The 21,100-nt window shown below is 43.5% G+C and overlaps 1 protein-coding gene across 1 annotated transcript in view; it reads left to right on the top strand.

Annotated features, from left to right (window-relative positions):
- Positions 1-163: 163 nt before the first annotated feature.
- The window catches only part of CCDC38 (coiled-coil domain containing 38), a 36,263-nt gene continuing 15,326 nt past the window's right edge, over positions 164-21,100 (top strand). The window contains exons 1-9 of the mRNA XM_065937133.1: positions 164-243; positions 5,151-5,207; positions 7,621-7,721; positions 8,823-8,988; positions 9,461-9,525; positions 11,870-12,033; positions 12,139-12,219; positions 16,681-16,838; positions 18,601-18,690. Of these exons, the coding sequence (XP_065793205.1) occupies positions 168-243; positions 5,151-5,207; positions 7,621-7,721; positions 8,823-8,988; positions 9,461-9,525; positions 11,870-12,033; positions 12,139-12,219; positions 16,681-16,838; positions 18,601-18,690 (958 nt within the window). The 5' untranslated portion in view covers positions 164-167. The remainder of the gene's footprint in view (positions 244-5,150; positions 5,208-7,620; positions 7,722-8,822; positions 8,989-9,460; positions 9,526-11,869; positions 12,034-12,138; positions 12,220-16,680; positions 16,839-18,600; positions 18,691-21,100) is intronic.

Raw genomic sequence — 21,100 nt, 5'->3', positions numbered from 1 at the left:
GTGGCCCGCGGCCCGGGGGCGGGGCGGGGCGGGGCGGGGCTGCCAGCCCGGGGGATGCAGGCCTCCCCTCCACCCGCGCGAGGGCGGTGAGCGGACGACGGCGGGAACGCTGATTAGTAATAAACGTTATGATGGCCTCTCCTCTTTGCCGGTCACTCTGTCACGTTATGGGTAAATGCGGAGGGATCGCTGTCCCTACTCACAGACGAGAAAACTGCAGCTCAGCGGTGGGAAGAGAGAAAGGTGGGCCACGCGGATCGCGTGACCCGGCGGGAGGGCGTCGCCGAGGACTCGGGTACCCCAGAGGAGCTGAAATGGGGAGGTGGGGGAGGAACCTGGAGGGAGCCCCGGGAGGGGACGGAGTGGGGAGACACCTCTGCCCAGGGGCCTGGAGCGGCAGCCGGGGGCGCAGGGGCCACCGCAGAGGGAGCGGGGGTCGGTGGCGGGGCGTCGCGGGTGGAGTCACCCCGGGTCCGCGCGGCCGCGAGCGCGGTGACGGTGCCTCCCACCTTTCGGTTGGCCAGCCGGACTCCCATCCCCTACTACCGGAGTGGGGGAGGATCGAGCCGAGCCTGAAGAATCGATTGGCGCCTTCACCCAGCTTCGCCTAACCCCTCCCTGAAGGATAGGTTGGAAACGCTCCCGGATCCCAGCTTGTTGAGGTAAAGCTGGTTTCAGCTTGATGTTGCCCATCCCAGCTGTATACAGCGGGGCCTGCCCTCAATCAGCCACCAAGATTGGAGACCACCGCAAGTGTAAGACTTCCCAGGTGGCTCAGACGATAAAGCGTTTGCCTACCATGCGGGAGACCCGGGTTCAATCGCTGTGAGGAAGATCCCCTGGAGCAGGAAATGGCAACCCCCTCCGGTATTCTTGCCTGGAAAACCCCATGGACAGAGGAGCCTGGTGGGCTACAGTCCATGGGGTCGCAGAGTCGGACGCCACGGAGCGACTTCACTTTCCTTCACTTTCAAGTATAAGGAAGATGGTCTGTAATTCTTAGCCACATCTCTTCTGCCTGTCAGTTGCTGTGAATACACTGGCAGGCACAGGATTTTGAGCCTTCTAAATATTTCATTTTGTTTATACACTTATTAGAAGCTCTCTGTTAGGCCTTGTAGGACATTCAAAGATAGGAAGGCCCTTTTTCTTCCCAGCAAAGACTTTACAGTCAAAAGGAAGACACTTGATGGATGCAAATAACATATGATCAAAGAAAGCTGAGGCTGGCAAAACCACAAAATCTAAAAGTCAATTTTGTGTCATTTTAAAGCCATTTATAACAAAGGACAGAAAGCAAGAACTCCTTTAAATGAACACAATAAATAAGAATATAGCTAAGCTTCATATTATGGCCATAAAAAAGAGATCAGTCAGGTAAGAAAGAGAAGGGAAAAATGGGAAAGAATTAAATAGATAATGTAAATAAGAGACACTAAAGGAGAAAAAAAAAATCTATAGATTACCCACAGCTCAGACACACAATCACAAACAGAGGTGTCTTTCACAGTTTTAAAAAGAAAAGTATAAAAAAAAAAAAAGAAAAGTATAATATATGCAGAGAAATAATAGAAGTAGAAACAGTGGAAAATAGAGACACTAATTTATAAAGAAATGTTAACATTTGTTTATAAAACTTCTGCTAAATCAGTTACATTTTGCATTTATAGGGATATTAGCAGATATATGCAATTCTAGGTATAAAGGATGGGATGAAATTATAGGAATATAGAAGCCTTTGGGGTTTGATAAACTTGTCTTCATCCCATTTTTGTTACTTATGAACTGTTTGACCTTGGGGGTTTGCTTAATTTCCCTAAGCCTCCATTTTCTCACCTATATCATGGGGATGCTTGTTTCTACTTTATGGACTTACCTGAGCTTTAAATAAGATGGTGTGTAAATCACTTAGCCCAGTGCTTAGCTCTAAAGAAGTAATACTATTATTACTGATTATTACTCTCAGTTTATTTTAATCCTGTTATTTGTCTTGCTGGTCAGTTAAGTTAAAGATTTGATTTCAACTGATAGTCCTTCAAAGCATATACCATGTATTTAAAGCTTACAAGTTCTTTGTAAGTCTAAAAGAAGTTGTCCTTTTTCTTCATGACGATTTTATCTGTGGGTGAACTGAGTGTATTCGATTACAGTCCACACAGACAACATTGCTAAAAAAGTCTGCAAACAAGTCTGCAGAAGTAAGAAGGTTAAGAGCAGACTTCTCTCCTCCAGTCATTGTTCGGTAATTACAGAGGGGTGAAGAGAGCACATTTAGCCTCTGGAATGACCAGCATCTGCAGCTCTTTAATTTACGAAGTTCTTGTCACACCACGGGACTCACGTTGGCTGGTTTCTTTCACCTACTCTTCCTTCTCCTGGACCTGCAATTATTTCTTCAGTTTGCAAAAGGTACAATCAGAAATGTCAACAGAAGAGTCCATACAGAAGAGCTAGTTTGACGCCAGTGGGGACTTTAAGGTCAAGCTGAAGGTAGTTTCCTCATCACCATGCTCTGCTTCTGACCTAATCGAGAGAGGCAGGTCAGGGAGCAGGCCAAGGACGTAGTGGCTCGCAGCTTTCTGGTAAATAAAAAAAGATTGCTTGCACTGGTCTCTCTACACCATCCAAGGACACAGTTCACAGCCCTCTCTCTGAGTATTTGTCCAAGTGGGAGGGATGGAGGTGGGGAAAAGTTGAAAGGCATTGGGTCTGAGATAACCTGTCTAAATCTTCGTTTGCATTTCAGAGACAGAGCTTTCTTTGTCCTGATGAAAGAATCTGCAAATACACTTCCATTGAATTATAGAGAGAATTGTTGAGAAAACCAAACACAAACTGCTTCAAATAACCATCTGCTAGATACTGTTATTGGGAATTCATTTAAAGTTGCTCTAGGACTGTAGGTTTAGATATTATTATGTAAAATCCCATTCCTCTTTCTCTACTTCCACAAAGCTTGGAATATTAAGAATCTGTGCTAAGGTGGGTCTCTCTGCGACTCTGTGGGCTGTAGCCCGCCAGGCTTCTCTGTCCACGTGTTTCTCTAGGCAAGAATACTGGAGTAGATTGCCATGTGCTCCTTCAGGGGATATTCCCAACCCAGGGATCAAACCTGCATCTCTTATGTCTCCTCCATTGGCAGGTGGGTTCTTTACCAGTAGCGCCACTTGGGAAACCCAATAAGGTGGGTCAGATTCCCCAAATTTGTGTCAATATTTGTGGTCTACTCCTCTCAAACAACCTGGCTTCAAGAACTTTAATTCAGGGTTTCTTATGAAAGTGGTTGTCAGTTACCCCTCCTATTCTTTCCAAGTACTGTGGTTGTTCATAAGACAGAGTGGACCAGAAAGAAGACAGATCTGGATATCTATTTTGAAGAAAGTATAAGCAATTGTTTCCCTATCTGTCTATCATGAGTAAGCACTTTGCATACATTATCTGTGTTTGGAAATTACAACAAGGCTGTAAGGCTGAAAGAAAATTAGTATCCGTACTTGGAAGAAGCAGTTTAGATGTGCTGAGTTTCATCGTGTAGACCTAAGAGAGAGAGCCAAGAAGAGTCAGAAACAAAATTCAAACATGCCTGTCCCCAAAGGCTAGGGTCTTTCCACAGTGGCATTCATGGTACCCTATGACGACATGCATCAAAGGACCTGACTGTCTTTTATATTATGCAGTGACCACATGTGATTGCATAATGTTAGAAGAATGCAAGAATTAATTAAACCAACCAGCAATGGTGTTCACTTGGAAGAATAGTATATATTTATATTAGTGTATTTATATTTATATTAGTCCCCTTAGAGGTCTAATAGATATCTCAAATTTATCATATTCCAAACTGAACCTTTGTTCTTCCCAACCTCCCTTTTCCCCACAGTCTTCTCTGTCTCCGTTGATGGCAATTTCATCCTTTAATTCCTGGGCTCTTTATCTCATGCCCCATATTCAAACCATCACCCAGTCCTGTAGTCTCTACTTTCCAAATATATCACCACTTCCACTACTATCCCAAGAGACCCCGTAAGCCCTTGCCTCTCATAGCTGTAGCATCCCAACAGATCTCCCTACCTGACCCTCAGCCTCTTCTGTAGTCTCTTCTCAGCTCAGCACTCAGAGTGATTCATTTAATGATCTTTATTCCAATTAGTAAATGACCTACAGGGTCTTGTTGTCTCTTTGACCTTGGCTGCCACTCTCCCCTTTATTCACTGGTTAAGCTCCACTAGTCTCTTGCTGTTCTCAAACACACCAAGTATCTTCCATTCTTAGAGTATTTTCTCCATGAGCTTACACCTATATGACCCTTACTATGCTTCTGATACTGTTCAAAGGGCAAGACATATGCTAACTCCTTTAACAATTTCAGGAGGTAGGTGCTATTCTTACCATCCCTTTTGAAAGATGGGGAAATTGAGGGATAAGGATGAAGAAGCATAATGAGAGTCCATCCTCTTAATCACAAGCCTGTGTTTCCTCTAAAAATGATGGCTTGCAATCAAGCATTACCATTTTCAATCCCTGGTTTTCCAACTCTCTTTTTCTTCCATTGGAAGTTGGGTTGGTACATGTATTTTAGATGTGAATTTGCAGGCATCTGCTATGCAATCTGACAACATTTTCCCTCTTTTGGGAGCGCTGTGCGTAGTCGCTCAGTCGTGTCCAACTCTTTGCAACCCCATGGACTGTAGCCCAACAGGCTCTTCTGTCCATGGGATTCTCCAGGCAAGAATACTGGAGTGGGTTGCCATGCCCTCCTCCAGGGGATCTTCCTGACCCAGGGATTGAACCTAGGTCTTCCACATGGCAGGCAGATTCTTTACCATCTAAGCCACCAGGGAAGCCCCTTAGTCATCCTGCTATTTCTATTTTGTACAACAAAAACCATTCACTGACTTTGACTTATTTTCCCTGGTTCATATATCATATTGGTTTAGTTTGAGAACTTTACAATCCCTTTCTAAGAATAGCTGGTTCTCTTCTTCTCCCTTATGTTCATCATCAGCCCTTCATTGATCAATAGAGGGATTAATAGATATGAAAATACAGAGGTAGAACAACTTCTAGAGACTATTGATTCCCTTTACATGTGCTATGTATTATGTAATGTTTATAGAGTTTTAAAAATATATTTCCTTTTCTTTGGACAGGGCCAAGACACAAAATGTCATCCCAGTTTTTGTCACTATCACCAGTGACTCCTGCAGGTAAAGAAGAAATCAATTACTGGGCTGTTGCTTTGTAGCTAGTTACAGTTAGTCTCCATGGTGGACTGGGCAATAAGAAAAGAACACTGTATGGCTGCATGATAAGATCAGACTTAATCTCTCTATGTAAAGAGTTTATGAACTCCCTGCTGAGAAAGTTCCCTTCTATTTTTTAATACTGAAAAAAAACTTCAAATCAGAGGGGCATTAAATTATCACAGTTAGCTACATTCTTAGAGTCCTTCATGATATAAAATAATTAGCTCAATTATTCATCATAATAAAGGACACAAAAACTACCCTTTATCAAAATCTGTCTTCTCCTTTCTTTTATCATCCTTTATCTCTTCGTTTTTCCACTTTTTTACAAATGGACAAGGAATTTGTATTGGTCTGTATATAAGAATAACCTTTTATCACTTATAAATTTGACAAAGATTTAAAAATTGGACAAGAATTCTATCCACCAAGAATGCATTGTGGATAACAGGTGCTCTAGAGGCATTCTCTTTGAAAAAAAGGTAGCCCTATCTGTGTTTAGAATTAAAAGGTGTAAGCTGCACTTGACAGAAAATATAAAACAGCAGTGGCTTAAACATGGCAGACATTTATTTCTCTCTTAAGTGACAAACTCTGGAGAGAAGCTTTCCACGGCTCCTATGAAAGCTCACGTCAGGGGCCCAGGTTTTTAGCTTGTTGCTGGTCTGTATTCTTTATCCAGGATGGCTGCTTCCACACCAGCGATAACACCCATATTCCTCCCAGCAAGGGGGAGAGTAAGGAAGGGAGGTACACACTCCTTCTTTTTAGGACACTTCCTAGAAGCTTCACTCACCACTTCTTCTGACATCCCCTTGGCCAGAACTTATTTATATGGCTATATCTAGCTTCAAGGGAGGTTGAGACATATAGTCTTGACTCTGGGGGCCCATGTGCCAAGTTAGAGTTGAAGGCTCTCTTTCTTAGAATAATGGAGAATGGGTATCAGAGAACCATTAGTAGCCTCTGCTCCATTATCAAACTTTAAAAAGCATTTAAATAGGACCATATTGGAAATGTCTTCTACAGATACATTTGAACAAGTGATTAAAGATATGCATATAAGAATATTCAGTGCAGCATTATTTATAATAGCAAAAGACTGGGATCGACCGTCATGTCCATTGATATGGGATTTGTTATATTAAGTATAATACATCCAAATAATTGGCTACTAAATAGCTTTTTTTTTAATGAGCTAAATATATATGTGTTGATATAGAAAGAACTTCTAAGATATTGCCAACTGATAAAACCAAGGTGCAGAATAATAGAATAGTATGTATTAGATGATCCCTCCTTTCTTGAAAGTTTTGTATTACTTTGTCAAGAACTATGAGGGATCTAAGATGTTCCCCTATTTATAAACTAATAAGTTTGCTTTCCACAGTTGCTTGGATGCAAAACTCTTGGGTCACAGTGAAAGGATTTTATCACTCACAGAGCAATGAACAGCATCTTTGGGATCAGTTTCCTGAGCCCATGACCTGCTTATAAATTAATAAAATTATATATTAATAACATTGTATGACCCTCTGAACCCACCAGAACCCACGAAAGTTAGGATCTTGACAATACTTTGTGCCCCATACCTTATGTTCCCTCACCTGGGGCAGCCATCAAGCCTATTGCCTACTCTCATCCACACTCCATCTCCAAGCCCAGCTGCCTGGACCCACCCTCAACTGTTTCTGCTCATTTATTACAAGACCTAAAATTTCATGTTCTACTTTGACATCTTGGAGCCTCAGTGGGCTCTAAAGCCTTAACTGTAAGTCCTCCTGCTCTTGGCAGGTTTGGCATCCACCAAGTGGAAAGTGTTCCCTATGAAGCTAATTCCTCTATCAGCAGGACCAGCTATGCTCCATAGCTCTTCAACATAATGGGTTTCACTTTCCTGCCAGCCTGTGAAACTATTCAAACAAGTCAGTCACATCCTCCTGTAGGAACCAGTGGTCATTCAACCCTCTTGTTGTGACAGAGCTTGCCTCCTGCCGCTCCTTCTGGTCCACTGCTCCTGAGTGCGCATGTGATATGGTATGGCCCTGCGTGGCCCACGGCATCCTCCCACATTGGGGTGTACGTGACTGATTAAATTGCTGCCAGTCTCATCAGTCCAGTGTTGTGTGTTCATCTACCTTGTACTGCTTGGGGCAGCGGCTCCTCCCTCTTTCCCTGGGAATCAGAGGAACTGTGGCTCCTGCCCCCATGATCCAGGCCCTATATCCCTGCCTTACTGGGGGCAAGGCTGCATGGATCCTCCTCCTTGGAGACCCAGGTGCCCTCACTTACTTTCCCCTGGATGGTGGGAGCCTTGCTGTTCTGGTCAACAGGAGGATTGACAGAAGTTTTCTGTTTCTTTTTTTTTAAACAGAGAAAGAAAAAGATGAGACGATCAAAAAGGACAGGCCATATAAGATCTTTTTTAAAGATCTCTTTCTCTTCAAAGAAAATGAAATGGCAGCAAAGAAAAGGGTAAGAGAAGCCACAGTGGCAATCAGTGTTAGAATCATACCCTCTTAGCCATCCCCTTTATGAACTTTGCTGGGTTGGGACATAGAGTCAGATGTCAGATTGCGTGTCTCCCACTGTGCTAGGAGATGGTGTAATCACCGTCTTAGGACAGCGTCCAGCCGCGGTAGGGAGCTAGCGATCACTGCCTATTGAAGAATACAGGCACAGCACTACATTCTGGTATGACAGGTACAGTATACCCTATCCGCTGATTCTGATGCCCACATTTTCTCGCATTTTCACATTTCTGAAATTGGGACTCAGCTACATAGATGGGATGCCGTACAGCACTGGCACTGCATAAAATGATAGTGCATCTTATAAATGACATCTTAGAGTTGAAATACAGTAACAGAAGCCTGCATAGAGAAAGGCACACTTGTATTTGTTGGTGAAAAAAGGGAAGAGGGTGGCGGGAGCCATGATGGGGTATGTGTACAGAGACTACTGAGGAGATAACAAGAACTGAATCATTAAAAACAAGTCAGAATTTGCCAGGCAGATGCAAATAAGAGAATGTATATGCGTGTACTGGGGAGGAAGATGGAATAAAAGTGGAGGAAGAGGCGTCATTTTAGAATGAGTTGGTATGAAACTGTGGCCTACTTCCCAACTATGCCTTGCAGTTAATTTCCCTGCTTGTATGATCAGACCCCACATCACTGCGTGATTTTTTTTTTTTGAATGTCTACTTGGGAGGTCTATTTGCTCTCAAGTTTTCAATTCCACAGAATCAATCCTTTTCAATCAATGGAATCTCCAAGTGACCTGCATTCTGAGCTAGATGAAACTGTGAAATTAAAACCAGATCACTTTCTAATCTCCTGTTTGTGAAGTTCATGTTTAATCAAGTTTGACTGTTCTTTTTTGTGCTCAGCTTCCTACGAGAAGGGATTGAAAACCAGGCAAAACCTTTCAGACATGAGAACTTGAAGTTGCTTGTTTAATGAACTAGTACTAAGAAAAGGACTTGTTGCAAATGATATTTATATACGGTCACTATTTTAAGACAACATCATTTTGGTACATTAGAAATTCTGTTAAACTTTTTCACTTGGGCAGGAAAAGTTCATGAACCGCAGCATGAAAGTCTACCAAAAGACTACTTTTTCATCACGAATGAAGAATCGTTCACACCTGGGCCAAATAGCAATCTTCGCTGACACAGGTGATGCCTCAGTTGAACGACTGGGGCTAGATCCCACTCTTATTCTCAGATTAACAGAAGGTAAGTCTAAATTACTGTTTGTTTAAGAATATCATTTTGAATATTTACTGTTAGTGTCAGGTAACTGTATGAAAAAGGGGTGAATGCTTGGTAATGATAAACCAGTGACTATACCTTCTGCCACTTGTTAGCTGTGTGATCTTGGACAAGCTTCGTGACATCTCTGAGCTTCAGGACCTATTGGAGGTATTAACAGAATTAAGTTAAATTATGGAAAAAAAAGAATTAAGTTAAATTATGAATGTAAGGAGTCTAGTGAAGTTCCTGGAATATGGACATAAAATAAATGATAGTTATTATAATATTGTTAAAGTAACTTCAATGGCTAGGAAAAAAGTTTTTCTAAAAGTATAGTATTTTTAAAACTCAGATACATATTGTATGCAATAATTTAATTACATAGCCTTTATTTTATATAACATCTCTGAGAGATAATGAACCAAACCTAAGTCTATTTCAATTTTCTTTAAAGGTGCAGACACAAAAAGGACCACCCATGAATTTATTAATGACCAGAGAGACAGGTTTATGCTCGAGGTAGTTAAAATACTTTCTTTCTCCTGTTAGCCGAATTGCAGACTTCCTGAACGCACTGCCACGTTTTCACCTGGACGTTTGACTTTTCCACGACAGGCCCAGCCCCACTGCGCCCCCCACCCTGGAGACCCAGCCTCTCCCAGACCCACTCAGTCGTCACTCCACCAGCACTGCTTCTACTGCCCAGTTCAGTCATTTCAGTCTTCCTCCTGCTTCTAGCATCTGTTGGTCCAGGTGATCATCCTCACCTGAAACAGTTTTCTTCAGCTGGTTCCCAGGACCCTCTGTGTCCTGGTTCTTCCACAGCACTGACAGCTCACTCCTTCACAGTTTTCTTGTTCCTCTGTGCCCTGATCTTAAAATGCTAGAATACCCCAGGGCTCACACTTCACCCTACACTCTGTCCACCCTCCTCCAGGCTGGAGGCTTTAAATCCTACCATTAAGAGCTTCCAAATTTACTTGTGATTTTCCTTCCTGAACTCCAGATTCACCAGTGCAACTCAGACCCAATGACTATAACCGTAGTTCTTAACATCTCTACTTAAGATGCTCCATAGGGATGTCAAACTTCACATTTCCAAAACTTCCTTTGTTATCCTTTCCCCTGCATCTGCAAGCCTGAATCTCAGGCAGTGTTTCCTATCTCTGTCAACAGCAATTCCATTTTTCGAGTTACTTTGTCCCAAAACATTGGGATTATCCTCAACTCCTCCTTCTTACAACCCACATCCAAATACCCTTTGGGATATATTTTTTCCCCAATATATCTGTAGTCACACTGCTTTTCACGACCTGCTCTGCGGCCGCTGTAGTCCTCGTCCCCAGTAGGTGTCGCATGAATTATTGTAACTTCCGAGTACTAGTCTCCTGCTTCCAGTTTTACCCCCTGTAGTCAGGCTGTCCCGGCCCCTCCTCTGCTGAAGAGGTGACTTTCCTGGCCCCCAGCTCTGCTCACTCTCTGACCTCCTCCCTGCCATCCTGTCCCTTGCTCACTGCTTCAGCCATGCTGGCCTCCTTGCGCTCCCTCGGGACCTTTGCACAGGGGGCTTTTCCTTCTGGGAAGAAGATTCCTCTTTCAGATGTCTACATGATTTGCTCCCTACTTCCTTCCAGTCTCTGTTAAGCTCTCACTGTATCAGGGAGTCTTTCCTGGGCTATACATGGTGGTAATCTCCTGCCCTTGCCCACTGGACCACGTATTCCTCTTTAACCGACATCTCCCTCTGCTAGAATAAATACCTCACAGAAGCAATCCATTCTATTCTGTTCACTGCTCCAACAGAACCATTAAAACAGACCTGGCACCCAGTAGCTGCTTGGCAAATGAAGTAATAAATATTTGGCGGTTATACACGTGGAATATCTAAGTTTTGGTTGCCTTTTCCCTTTAATCTTTTATTTTACATCCATTCATATTTAGAAATACTGTATTTTTAAACAGTGAGTTCACTGATTATTTATTTTTGGCCGTCCCGGGTCCTTGTCGTGGTGCACAGGCTCCTCCCCACGGTGGCTTATCCTGTTGTCAAGCACAGGCTTCGTTGTCTGAGGCGTGTGGGATCTTCCCGGACCCAGGATCTAACCCGTGTCCCCTGCACTGCACCACCAGCGGAGTCCTGGCTGTTGTTTATTTAAAGTTATCTCATTTCTACATTCTAATCCATTCACATTATAATGTTTGTGGCTTTGTTTATACTATATTGTTCATGCATGGCATTAAAAATACAAGTAGATTTTTACATTATGTAGTAGAAAAAAAACCCCAAAATCAAAACAGAAGCTAGCTATCAAAGTTGCGTTGGAGGATCTAAACAGGGTGCTTTGAGGCTGGTTAAGCACTCTCCCACCCCACTCCCCCAGCCTTGCGCTCCCCCTGACTCTGGGGCTGGCTTGGAGGAATTGTTGGACCCTGACTCTCCCACGGTACTTCCTATAGGAAAGCCTTTGTGATTGCAGACAGTACAATCTCCCAAGGCCCAGAAAGTAGCAGAGGACACTGGGTAACACTAAGTGGACCTGTTTTTTGGAGAAATATGGAACATGCCCCTCCCCCCCTTTTTAGGATAGAGCCTGAGGACACACATAGCTGTTTTTATTTGTGGGGCTATTTTGGAACAATATCAAGCCTCTTCATAAAAGTGAAAGAGAGGCATTAGTCTCCCTTCTAACTATCCTGAAAATAGAATTCCTTCATGAAATTCCTTCACTGCAGCTCGCTATTATTTCTAATACAAATGATCACAGACCAGGCAGGTTATTTTCCCCTTTGTTATGAGACCTTTGAAATGTGCTAGAAATGTGGAATCATGATCTTGATGAACTTGTGTTTTCAATATTCCCAGTATACTCTGTCAACCAAAAGAAACACCATTCTAAGGTTTGAAAGACACACAGCGATGAAGGAAAGGCAACTCATGAAAGCAGAAAAAAAGCTCGAAGAAGACGCAGCGGCCTTTGAAGAGTTCCTTCGAGAAAACGACCAGAGATCCGTAGATGCTCTCAAAATGTTCGTTTTCTTCCCCCAAATCACTGTTTAGTCCCTTCTTTCTTCTTGTTAGTTTCTCGGAACACGGCCCAATACAAAACAGACTAATAAATCTGTTCCTTTCAGTGCAGCACAGGAAACTATAAACAAGCTGCAAATGACGGCGGAACTCAAGAAGGCGAGTTTGGAGATCCAGTCGGTGAAAAGGTGAGGCTGGGCCTGTCTTCTACCATCATTTGTCCCTGCCCCCTCTGAAATCTACTGGTGCCTGGCAAGAGCTCAGGGGGACTAATCCTCATCAGTTGGTGATTTCATAAGTATGAACACATTTTAAAAATAAGAAATTTGTTGATCAAGGATTGTGTCTACCTGGGGACCAGGACACAGTGACCTCTGGCTGAAAAGTTTCTCTAACTTGTCATTACAAGATATTAGCTGAAAAGAAGGAAACCAATGTTAGGTAAACAAATTTCCTAAATGTTCTTTTTCCTTCATTCTAAGGCACTGTTACCCCCCCACCCCATTTTAACATCTCTGAATTTAGGATGCTTCTACTATTTTTACAATTATCTTACAATTATAATTGGCAGTATTTTTCATATTTGTACTCACACTTGGTTGAAATTAACATTGATATTAAAATGAGGATTTTATGTACCAATATTTTCTTAGGTCAGTTTCCCGAGGCAATAGAACTAAAAGCAAAAAAATAAACAAATGGGACCAAATGATGCAACCAACAAGGGCTTAATTTCTAAAATATACAAATAGCTCATACAACTCAATAACAAAAAACAATCCAGTCAAACATGGGCAGAAGACCTAAATAGACATTTAGAAGAAGACATGCAGATGGCCAACAGGTACATGCAAAGATGCCCAACATCATTAATTATTAGAGAAATGCAAATCACAAGTACGAAGTATTACCTCACACTGGTCAGAATGGCCGTCATTAAAAAGTCTACAAATAACATATGCCAGAAAGGGTGTGGAGAAAATGGAACCCTTCTGCACAGTTAGTGGGAATGTAAATTGGTGCAGCCACTGTAGGAAACAGTATGGAGTTTGCTCAAAAACTAAAGCAGAACTGCCCAGTGATCCTGAAATCCTACTCCTGGGCATAAATCCAGAGAAAGCTGCAATTTGAGAGACAGATGCGCACGTGTTCACTGCAGCACTCCTTGCAGTCACCGAGGCATGGGAACGGCCTCAGTGTCCATCGACAGACGAATGGATAAAGATTCGGTGTGTGTACACAGTGGATCACTGCTCAGCCATGAAAGTGCACGAGAAAACGCCGTTCACAGCTACACGGGCGGACCCAGAGATGCTCACACCAAGTCAGTCAGAGAGAGACAGAGACCATGCGTCACCTGTGTGGGATCTAAAATAACATGACACCAGTGACCTCATCTCTGACATAGACTCACAGACATAGAGAACGGAGCTGTGGTTGCCAAGGGGCAGGGTGTGGGAGAAGGACTGGAGTTTGGAATTAGCAGATACAAACTCATATACAGAATGAATAGTAAGTTCCTACTATACAGCACAGGGAACTATATTCAATGTCCTGTGATAATGCAAATGAATATGACAAAGAATGTATATATAACTGAATCACTTTGCTGTACAGTAGAAATTAACAACATGTAAATCAATTATGCTTCAATACTGTTTTTTTAAAAAGAGGAAAACCCTGGGCGCCCAAGGAGGAGCCAAATGTAGTGAGTCAAGATCATCATTAGGCTCTGACTTCAGGCAGGACAGGCTTTTTCTGAGTCTTACCTTGAACCATAATTTTACATCTGTTCTAAAAATTATTATTCTGATATAAAAACCCAATTTGGCTTTGCTGCTGAAAAAAAAGTGCAAAGCAAGTTAGAGAAGCCAGTCAAATGTCTTCTACCTGCTTTCTCTTGATCCGAGGAAAGTTGATAATCACAGTGCGAGGCAGAGCTGATGGTGGGACAGCCAGGACTACTCCACGTGGGAGCCTGTCCTCTGGGGCAAAACAAGCCCCCAGTGAAGTTGAAGCTCTGCCGCTGGCTGACTGCGTTGTCTCCTGTTGTTGTGCTCAAAGCACTTTGCTTCTTGGCCAGAAAAAACATGGGAGAGCCTGGAACAACTGCCGTGAGCAGGTGCCTGCTGCCTTTTCCCAGCCTCCATAGATTGGCCTGGACGTCAGTCTTACAGGAGGCTCGGGGTCCATGGGATGCTGCAATGCTGGCTGCAGCTGGAAACCCCTTGGGTTCATGGGAGATGATGGAAGGCACCAGGGTTTGCCGATCTGGGACCCAGAGCACATGCTGCTCCTTCATAGGGAGCACCTAGGCACACTCGATCCTGGCCCCCTCAATGGACTTTCTGCCTCAGTGCTGGTTCTGAGGGTCAGCTGGCCCCTCTGAGAATGGATAAGCAGGAGACAGTGTGCAAGCAAGCAACTCTGAAATCAACACCCCAGATTTCACACCCAAGAGAATAGTCTATGCATTGCAAAACTCTAAGAAAATGCCTTCCCACCCTCCCCCCTGCAAAATAGCAGAGGGAAATCAGTCGGTCTTGAGAGGTGTGAGAGAGAAAGCAGGAACTGTACCATGTAGGAACCAATTCCATATCCTAGTCTGGTTTCTGGAAAGAAGCAAGCAAATGCAGTAGCGACTATTCACAACTTGGCTGTAAGAGCTCCCTGGAGAAGCCAGTGAGCAGTCAGAAATGGCCAGGGTGGGTGTGAAGCTCCCTGCGGGCCACTGAGAGCTTTCCATTAGAGGTGATTGCCAGGACTGTGGCCCGAAAGCCACCCATGCTCCCAGCTGCCGAGAAGCTCCCAGCAGCTTCAAGACGAGCCAATTTGGCCAGAGGCTCCTAATAGTTTCCCCTCTGTGTACTGGGGGCAGGCTTGCTTACTGCAGAGACATCTGTGAAAGTCCAGCCTGTCTCTCTCGCCAGTTTGGAAAACTTACCTGATGAAGGGGAGGGTGAAAGAGATGACTGTACCACCTTGCAAAAAGTGAAAGGAGGAGGCTGTCTTAGCTCAGTCAGAGATGAATTTGAGAGAGGGATTCAGGAAGATAGAGGCTGAAATATACAAACCCTCACTTCCTTTCTGAGCATGTTGGGATTATTCTTCCTAGATGACCGAAACATTTTACCTCCCTGGCAGAAATCACAAACAAGCTAATCTAGACACCTGGGCTATTTCTAGGTGGAATGCACTCAGCCCAAGGCCTCCGTGTAGCCCCTGGCCTTTAGCACCACCACTTATGTTTGTTCTTCCAAGCAAACTTTCCTTTTATGTAGAGAGAGGCTTACAAGCAGTTCAGTGCTAACTCCCTGCTAGTTTGGCTCACAGAAAAGGGCTGAAATTCTCAGTGAGGGAACACCAACATAATCTGTCCAGCCACACAGAATTCCTTTAACCCAAGAACAGGATATGTCTCGCTGGGGTGGAGGATGTTCCTGCTTTACACGCTTTCCTTCCTCGCTTATCCTCTCGCCCCACCAAAGTAATCAGGGCTGGTTCCATTAAGAATACACACCGGTATCGATGCCATTAGGCAATCATATTAGGCTCAGGTGAAAAAAAAAAAAAAACCCAGAAGAAACACCCCACACCTCCATTAACATTAAGTCTTCTATAGAATGAGAGCCCTCATTCATATCTGGTTTAATAAAGTTTTGCTATAGTCATCCAACCCCTGCTGGCCAATCCTAACACATAAAACAGCCAGATGTAGATAAACAGAGACAAACAACAAAATTCAAAGGCCTGGGACTCTAACCCCGTCCTTCGAGTACCTCAGTGGCTACAACCTTTTATACCGTCTCCCATAGGGTGGAACTCTAATACATGATCTTAGCCTTGGGCCTCTAACCCAACAAAAATCTCCCCAGGGTGGGGCTCTAACCCATAATCCTGAGAAGGTTATTAGACAGGCACAGGTGCATTTTATTGAGGTTACTCACCCAAAAGACGTCTGATTTGGGAGTTGCTTCTTTTCTCAAAAGTGAAAGTAGTGCCAAGGAGCCTGGCATGCCGGGCTGGAGGCGCAGGAACCCGACGGCCGACCCTCTAGACAAACTTGGGCTAGGTGGCCGCTCTGGTGGCGAGGGCACACGCTCCGCCAGGGGCCGCAGCACCGCTGGCCTCGTAAGACCAAGGTCCCTCTGTGGTTCACCTAAGTTGTTCCAGGCAAGGACGCGCTGCCCGACACACATAGAAGCCAATACTGTGGCACCAGCTTTTGAGAAAAGCAAGAGCTTTATTGAGAGGTTGACTGACTAGGAAGGAGACAGATTTAAGAGGCTTGCCTCCTGTCTTCTTGCCAGTCAATCTCAAGAATGCTCTTTCTTTTCTCAAAAGCTGGTGCCGTGATATTGGCATCTATGCATGTTGGTTGGTAAGCCATTACCTGGTAAGCTGATCATCAGTCTCTTCTATATGTGCCTATCCTTGGGCATTTTTCTTCAAATAACATTCCTACAGTTTCTTGCCTCTTGTCTCATAGCTTATTGAATCCCTATTTTTATGGCTATATTTACAGTGTTTGTTAAGCAAATTATTATTCAAATACATGATCAAGAGAATGACTTTTGTAAAACCTATTTAAAAAATGAACATGCTTTCACACAAGTATATCTAACCATATCTATTTTTCTTTTGAGTAGTGAAATAGCAAAAACAGAATTCCTCCTTAGAGAGTACATGAAATATGGGTTTTTTCTACTGAAACTGTCTCCAAAACAATGGCAAATCCAGCAAGCAATGAAAAGGGTGTCAAGGAGTAAAGAAAATGTGAATGTCGTGGTTCCAAGTATAATAACAAGTAAGTCCCATATTCAATTGAGTACATATCCTAATTCTAAAATATTCTGCTTCAGTGTTTGTTACTAAATAGTTAGAATTTTTATTTTAGGCAGACCCTGAACAATCCCACTAACTCTGTTATAAATTATTAATTTGGAAACTCAGGTTAATTTCAAATATGAAGCAATAAAAATATATTATGGAAAAATAGAAAATATTTTATTTGTAGATAGTGAGAATAGCATACCTACAAACCTCTCCCCAATAAAAAACCTGAAAAACAATTTGACTTGTTAAAACATTCTGTAGAATAATTGGACACAAAGTCAATTATACTTTATTAACCTACTATATTAAGCTAAACAGGTTAACTTTATTAGAAAATACACAAGGAAGTTACATTCAAGAAAGCAATAATAACCTTCAATGTGTGACCAGGAGATTTAACAAATGAGATATATGTTATCAGATAGGAAGATTGATTTTGTAAAGTTGCCAATTTTTCTGAAATTCATGTATAAGCTTTATGGAAGTATAATAAAAATGTTACCAAAAATTCATCAGAGAGTTGGGTTAGGTAGATCCTTGCACGATGATTCTGAGGTTCATCTAGAAAGATAGACAAATACTTTTGAACTAAGAAGGTGAGGGTGGGTGTGTTACTTATCCTTTAAGATGTTATATAACATCTTAATAATAACATCTAAATAATCCAGAGATTATCATAGTCTCAAAAATGAAAACTGTATGGTACTGGTATTAAGAAGCTCAGCAGAACAGGAGTAGATCCTATTACGTGTAAGAATTTCATACGTAAGTGATGAATGTAGGGTCACAAATCACAGATGAAGACAGCCTTCCCAGCAACACTGGGGTAATGAGGCCCAGACACATCCTCTTGCCTGAAAAACACAGGGAACAACAATGTTAAGACATCAAAGCAACCCCCGAGAGAAGGGAAACTCAGCAGTGAGCCCTGTGCTGGCCGCAGGGCCCCGCCTGGAGAGCACTCTAGGACTCAGTGAGAAGAGGGGCCTCGGCGGTCTCCGTGGACGGAGAAGACAGAGCTGGGGGCAGGGAGGCCATCGTGGTGGCTTGGGCCCCCCGAGCAGAGCACTGAGGGGAGAAAGCCACACAGAGACTCGTCCGCCGAGGGCTCGTCCCGAGCCTTAGGGGTGAGAGCACTTATACCACTGAAACCGGCAGGTCACCCATCAGGGAGAATCTCTTCCTGAGAGCCGCTTGATAAGCCTTTATTAGCACACCGGGGCGGCTGCCCTGCTCAGCTCCCTCGGGTCTCCCCCTGTGCTGCGGCGTGCTTAGATGAGATCGTGTGTATAAAGTGTCAAGCACAGGCATGATGTCGGGTTAGAGTCAATATGTGATGTTTGACAAGAGAGAAAACACATGGGAAGGAAAACAGAAGAATTTGCATTTAACAGCTTAGGATTCAGTGCTCCTAGACTTGTCCTCTAACTTAGGATGCTCAGAAAGCGCTGAGTCTCAGTCCAGAGGGTTGGATGGTTAACACCAGGATTTTAGAAGTTCTGATAGACGGACGTGGGAAAGAGACTTCTTCAGGCCCTCTCGGTTAGTTCTCATCCATCCTGCCTTCTCCTGAGACCAGCCCTGGCTATCTGCATAATACGTATGCTGGTTACCATGTCCCCATCTTACATTTGTCCCTGGAAATTTTCACAATAACTTGGTCTTCACCCTGAAACAAAGCTCTCATTCTCAGAAGTGTTTCCCCACTCCAACTTGTTTATTTTCCATTCTAGAATTAAGTGCAAGGAGAAGAGAGGGTACCACTGACGAGTCCAGGAGGACATCATTTTCAGAAGATTCTTCTCTGGGAAGAGGTAGCCAAGGTAACACTGGATCTTTGGCACTTCACCCACAAAAGTAAAGTCAGAGAAGGTGCCCCTCTCCAAGTGGAGACGCAGGACCTATAAACTGCGCTGAAAAGCAGAGCCTAGTGTCCACATCACCCTGAATCCTGGGGGCGAGGTGTTCTGTTTCTCTCTCTCCAGGCATTATTGCAGAACTCAGAGAGGTGGGTGAATGAATAAAACCAGCAGAGAAGCAGGGGCAGAGGATCTTGTCCAAGTTGTCCCTGGCTGACTAGCACATCCTCTGAGGTCCTTCCTGGCTGGGCCTCCTCATTCCTCTGGTTCAAGCCTGTTCTCTGGTGTTGGTGGACCAATTCCCAGGGCCCAGCAATCCAGGCCAATGGCAACCAGGTGACTGTCATTGGCCAGTGACTCAGGGAAGTAACTGGGAAGACTGAGGAAGCTCTACCATGCTCATAATCAACTCTAAGGATACTCTCAGCCTCAACCCCTGCCCGACCCCTGCCCTGTAGTTATTCGACGCCAGCAGGCAGGCTGACTCCAGTGACTGTATTTCCCCTTTATCCTGCTGCCAACCATCAGAGGTATTTAGTGGTAGGGGTAAAGCTCATCCATACAACTTGTCTGCCCAGAAACAACACTGGCATAAGTGCACTTGGCTACCTGATTGAAAAGGTTCTTTCAGAGTGTGAGGCCAATTTGGACCCAAATTATTTAAGATATACTACTTTGTCTGGAGGATCTGGAGTAGGGTGCAGGGGAGGGAAGTGTAGAGAAAGTAGGTAGTGGGGTCCATATTTTCTTCTCTTTAAAATCTTGAATATAGGAGTCACTCAGCTTGAATAGCATCCCTTCCCAAGACGTTTTTAGTAATATGTGTTCCAGTATTAGCTTAAAAACTTAAGACGCTCATTTACGGTGGTGCTAGAATCCACTGGTTCTTTGTCCATTTTCTTTCCTTCCCCCACTCATCTTGGATATACTGGAGGCATACTATGTATCAGCAACTTTTCCAGACTCCAAGTACACAAAGATGAATAGGATATAGTTCTGCATGCTGGAACTATACAAATACAATGTAATGGGACAAATGATACAGCAGTGATGGTGAGGGGCCTGGGGGCAAAAACCGAAAATGTGATCTCTCCCTAAGGCATTCAGAAAAGTCTTTAAGAGGAGGTGACATCTGAGCTGGATTTTGAAGAATAAGTGGGACTTTCCAGGTAGAGGGTTCGGGGAGTGAGGCCTGCTGTAGTTTCAGGACAGAATAGCAAGAAGGGTGGTTGGAAGCCACAAAAGCTCAGGCATGAGGAAGCATGACCTGGGGGCCAGTGGATGCAGAGATCCAAGACCCATTGCCCACTTCTCAGTTTCAGACCATGGTCAGACCCAGACACTGGTAATAACTAAAGTCCACCATTTTTATTTTATGTCTTGATCTTTTAAAATCTGTGATTAAAAATGTATATGATTAGGTAACAAGAGAACTGTGATTTATATTCGCCGTTTACGTCCCTGACTTGTGCCATGTTTTAGACAATATGTACCCATCCCCACCTCAAACAGTGATTTCTGATTTTATGCTTGGAATCAAAAGTCAGTAGAATAAAACAGCACCATTTTCTATATGATTGTTTCTAATAATAATTTTTTTAAAAGTAATGGCATATCAGTACAGAAAAATGAATCCCTTTCACCAAATAGCAAGCACTCATTCCTAATTACATGTTCTTTTCACCTCCACCATCACCAACGATGTGGACTTCACCTGGACATTCTGAATAGCAAGATCACGCAGGAGGACCACTCCCAACGTAGAGGAAAAGAAATCATCCTTATCAAAGTACGGTACATATTGATTACCTCTCTTGGAAAGGTGTTTTTTTTTTTTTTTAAGCAATATCTCTTTTAGCCTTTCTTAAAACCATAAGAGATGCTGGAGGTAGTGGTTGCCATTTCTATGTGCTCGGCAGGTGACCAAGTTCTCACAGGTCTTCCTGCATCCTTTGATGAGGGCCTACATCTGCTCTTTGCAGAAACCACCCACACCCTGCCTCTTGGGTCTTTGCCTCTCAGAATCCACTGCCTAGTTGTTTTTGATCTACTCTGATGACTCATGTGTTTGCAAATTTACCATGGCTTTCAAAATTGCTGCTATAGGACTAGAAAGCACTTTTTGTTTGTTTCTTCCCTTACTTGATTATTGAATCATTTATATTCATTATTTCAGAAAGTGGTAGTTATCCACCCTAGCTACCCTGAAGTGAAGTGAAGTGAAAGTCGCTCAGTCGTGTCTGACTCTTTGCAATTCCATGGACTATACAGTCCATGGAATTCTCCAGGCCAGAATACTGGAGTGGGTAACCTTTCCCTTCCCCAGTGGATCTTCCAAACCCAGGGATTGAACCCAGGTCTCCCACACTGCAGG

The sequence above is a fragment of the Muntiacus reevesi genome, chromosome 1, assembly GCF_963930625.1.
Source record: "Muntiacus reevesi chromosome 1, mMunRee1.1, whole genome shotgun sequence".
NCBI classification, from domain to species: domain Eukaryota; kingdom Metazoa; phylum Chordata; class Mammalia; order Artiodactyla; family Cervidae; genus Muntiacus; species Muntiacus reevesi.
The sequence above is the reverse complement of the archived record's forward strand: the minus strand, read 5'-3'. Positions and strand labels throughout refer to the sequence as shown.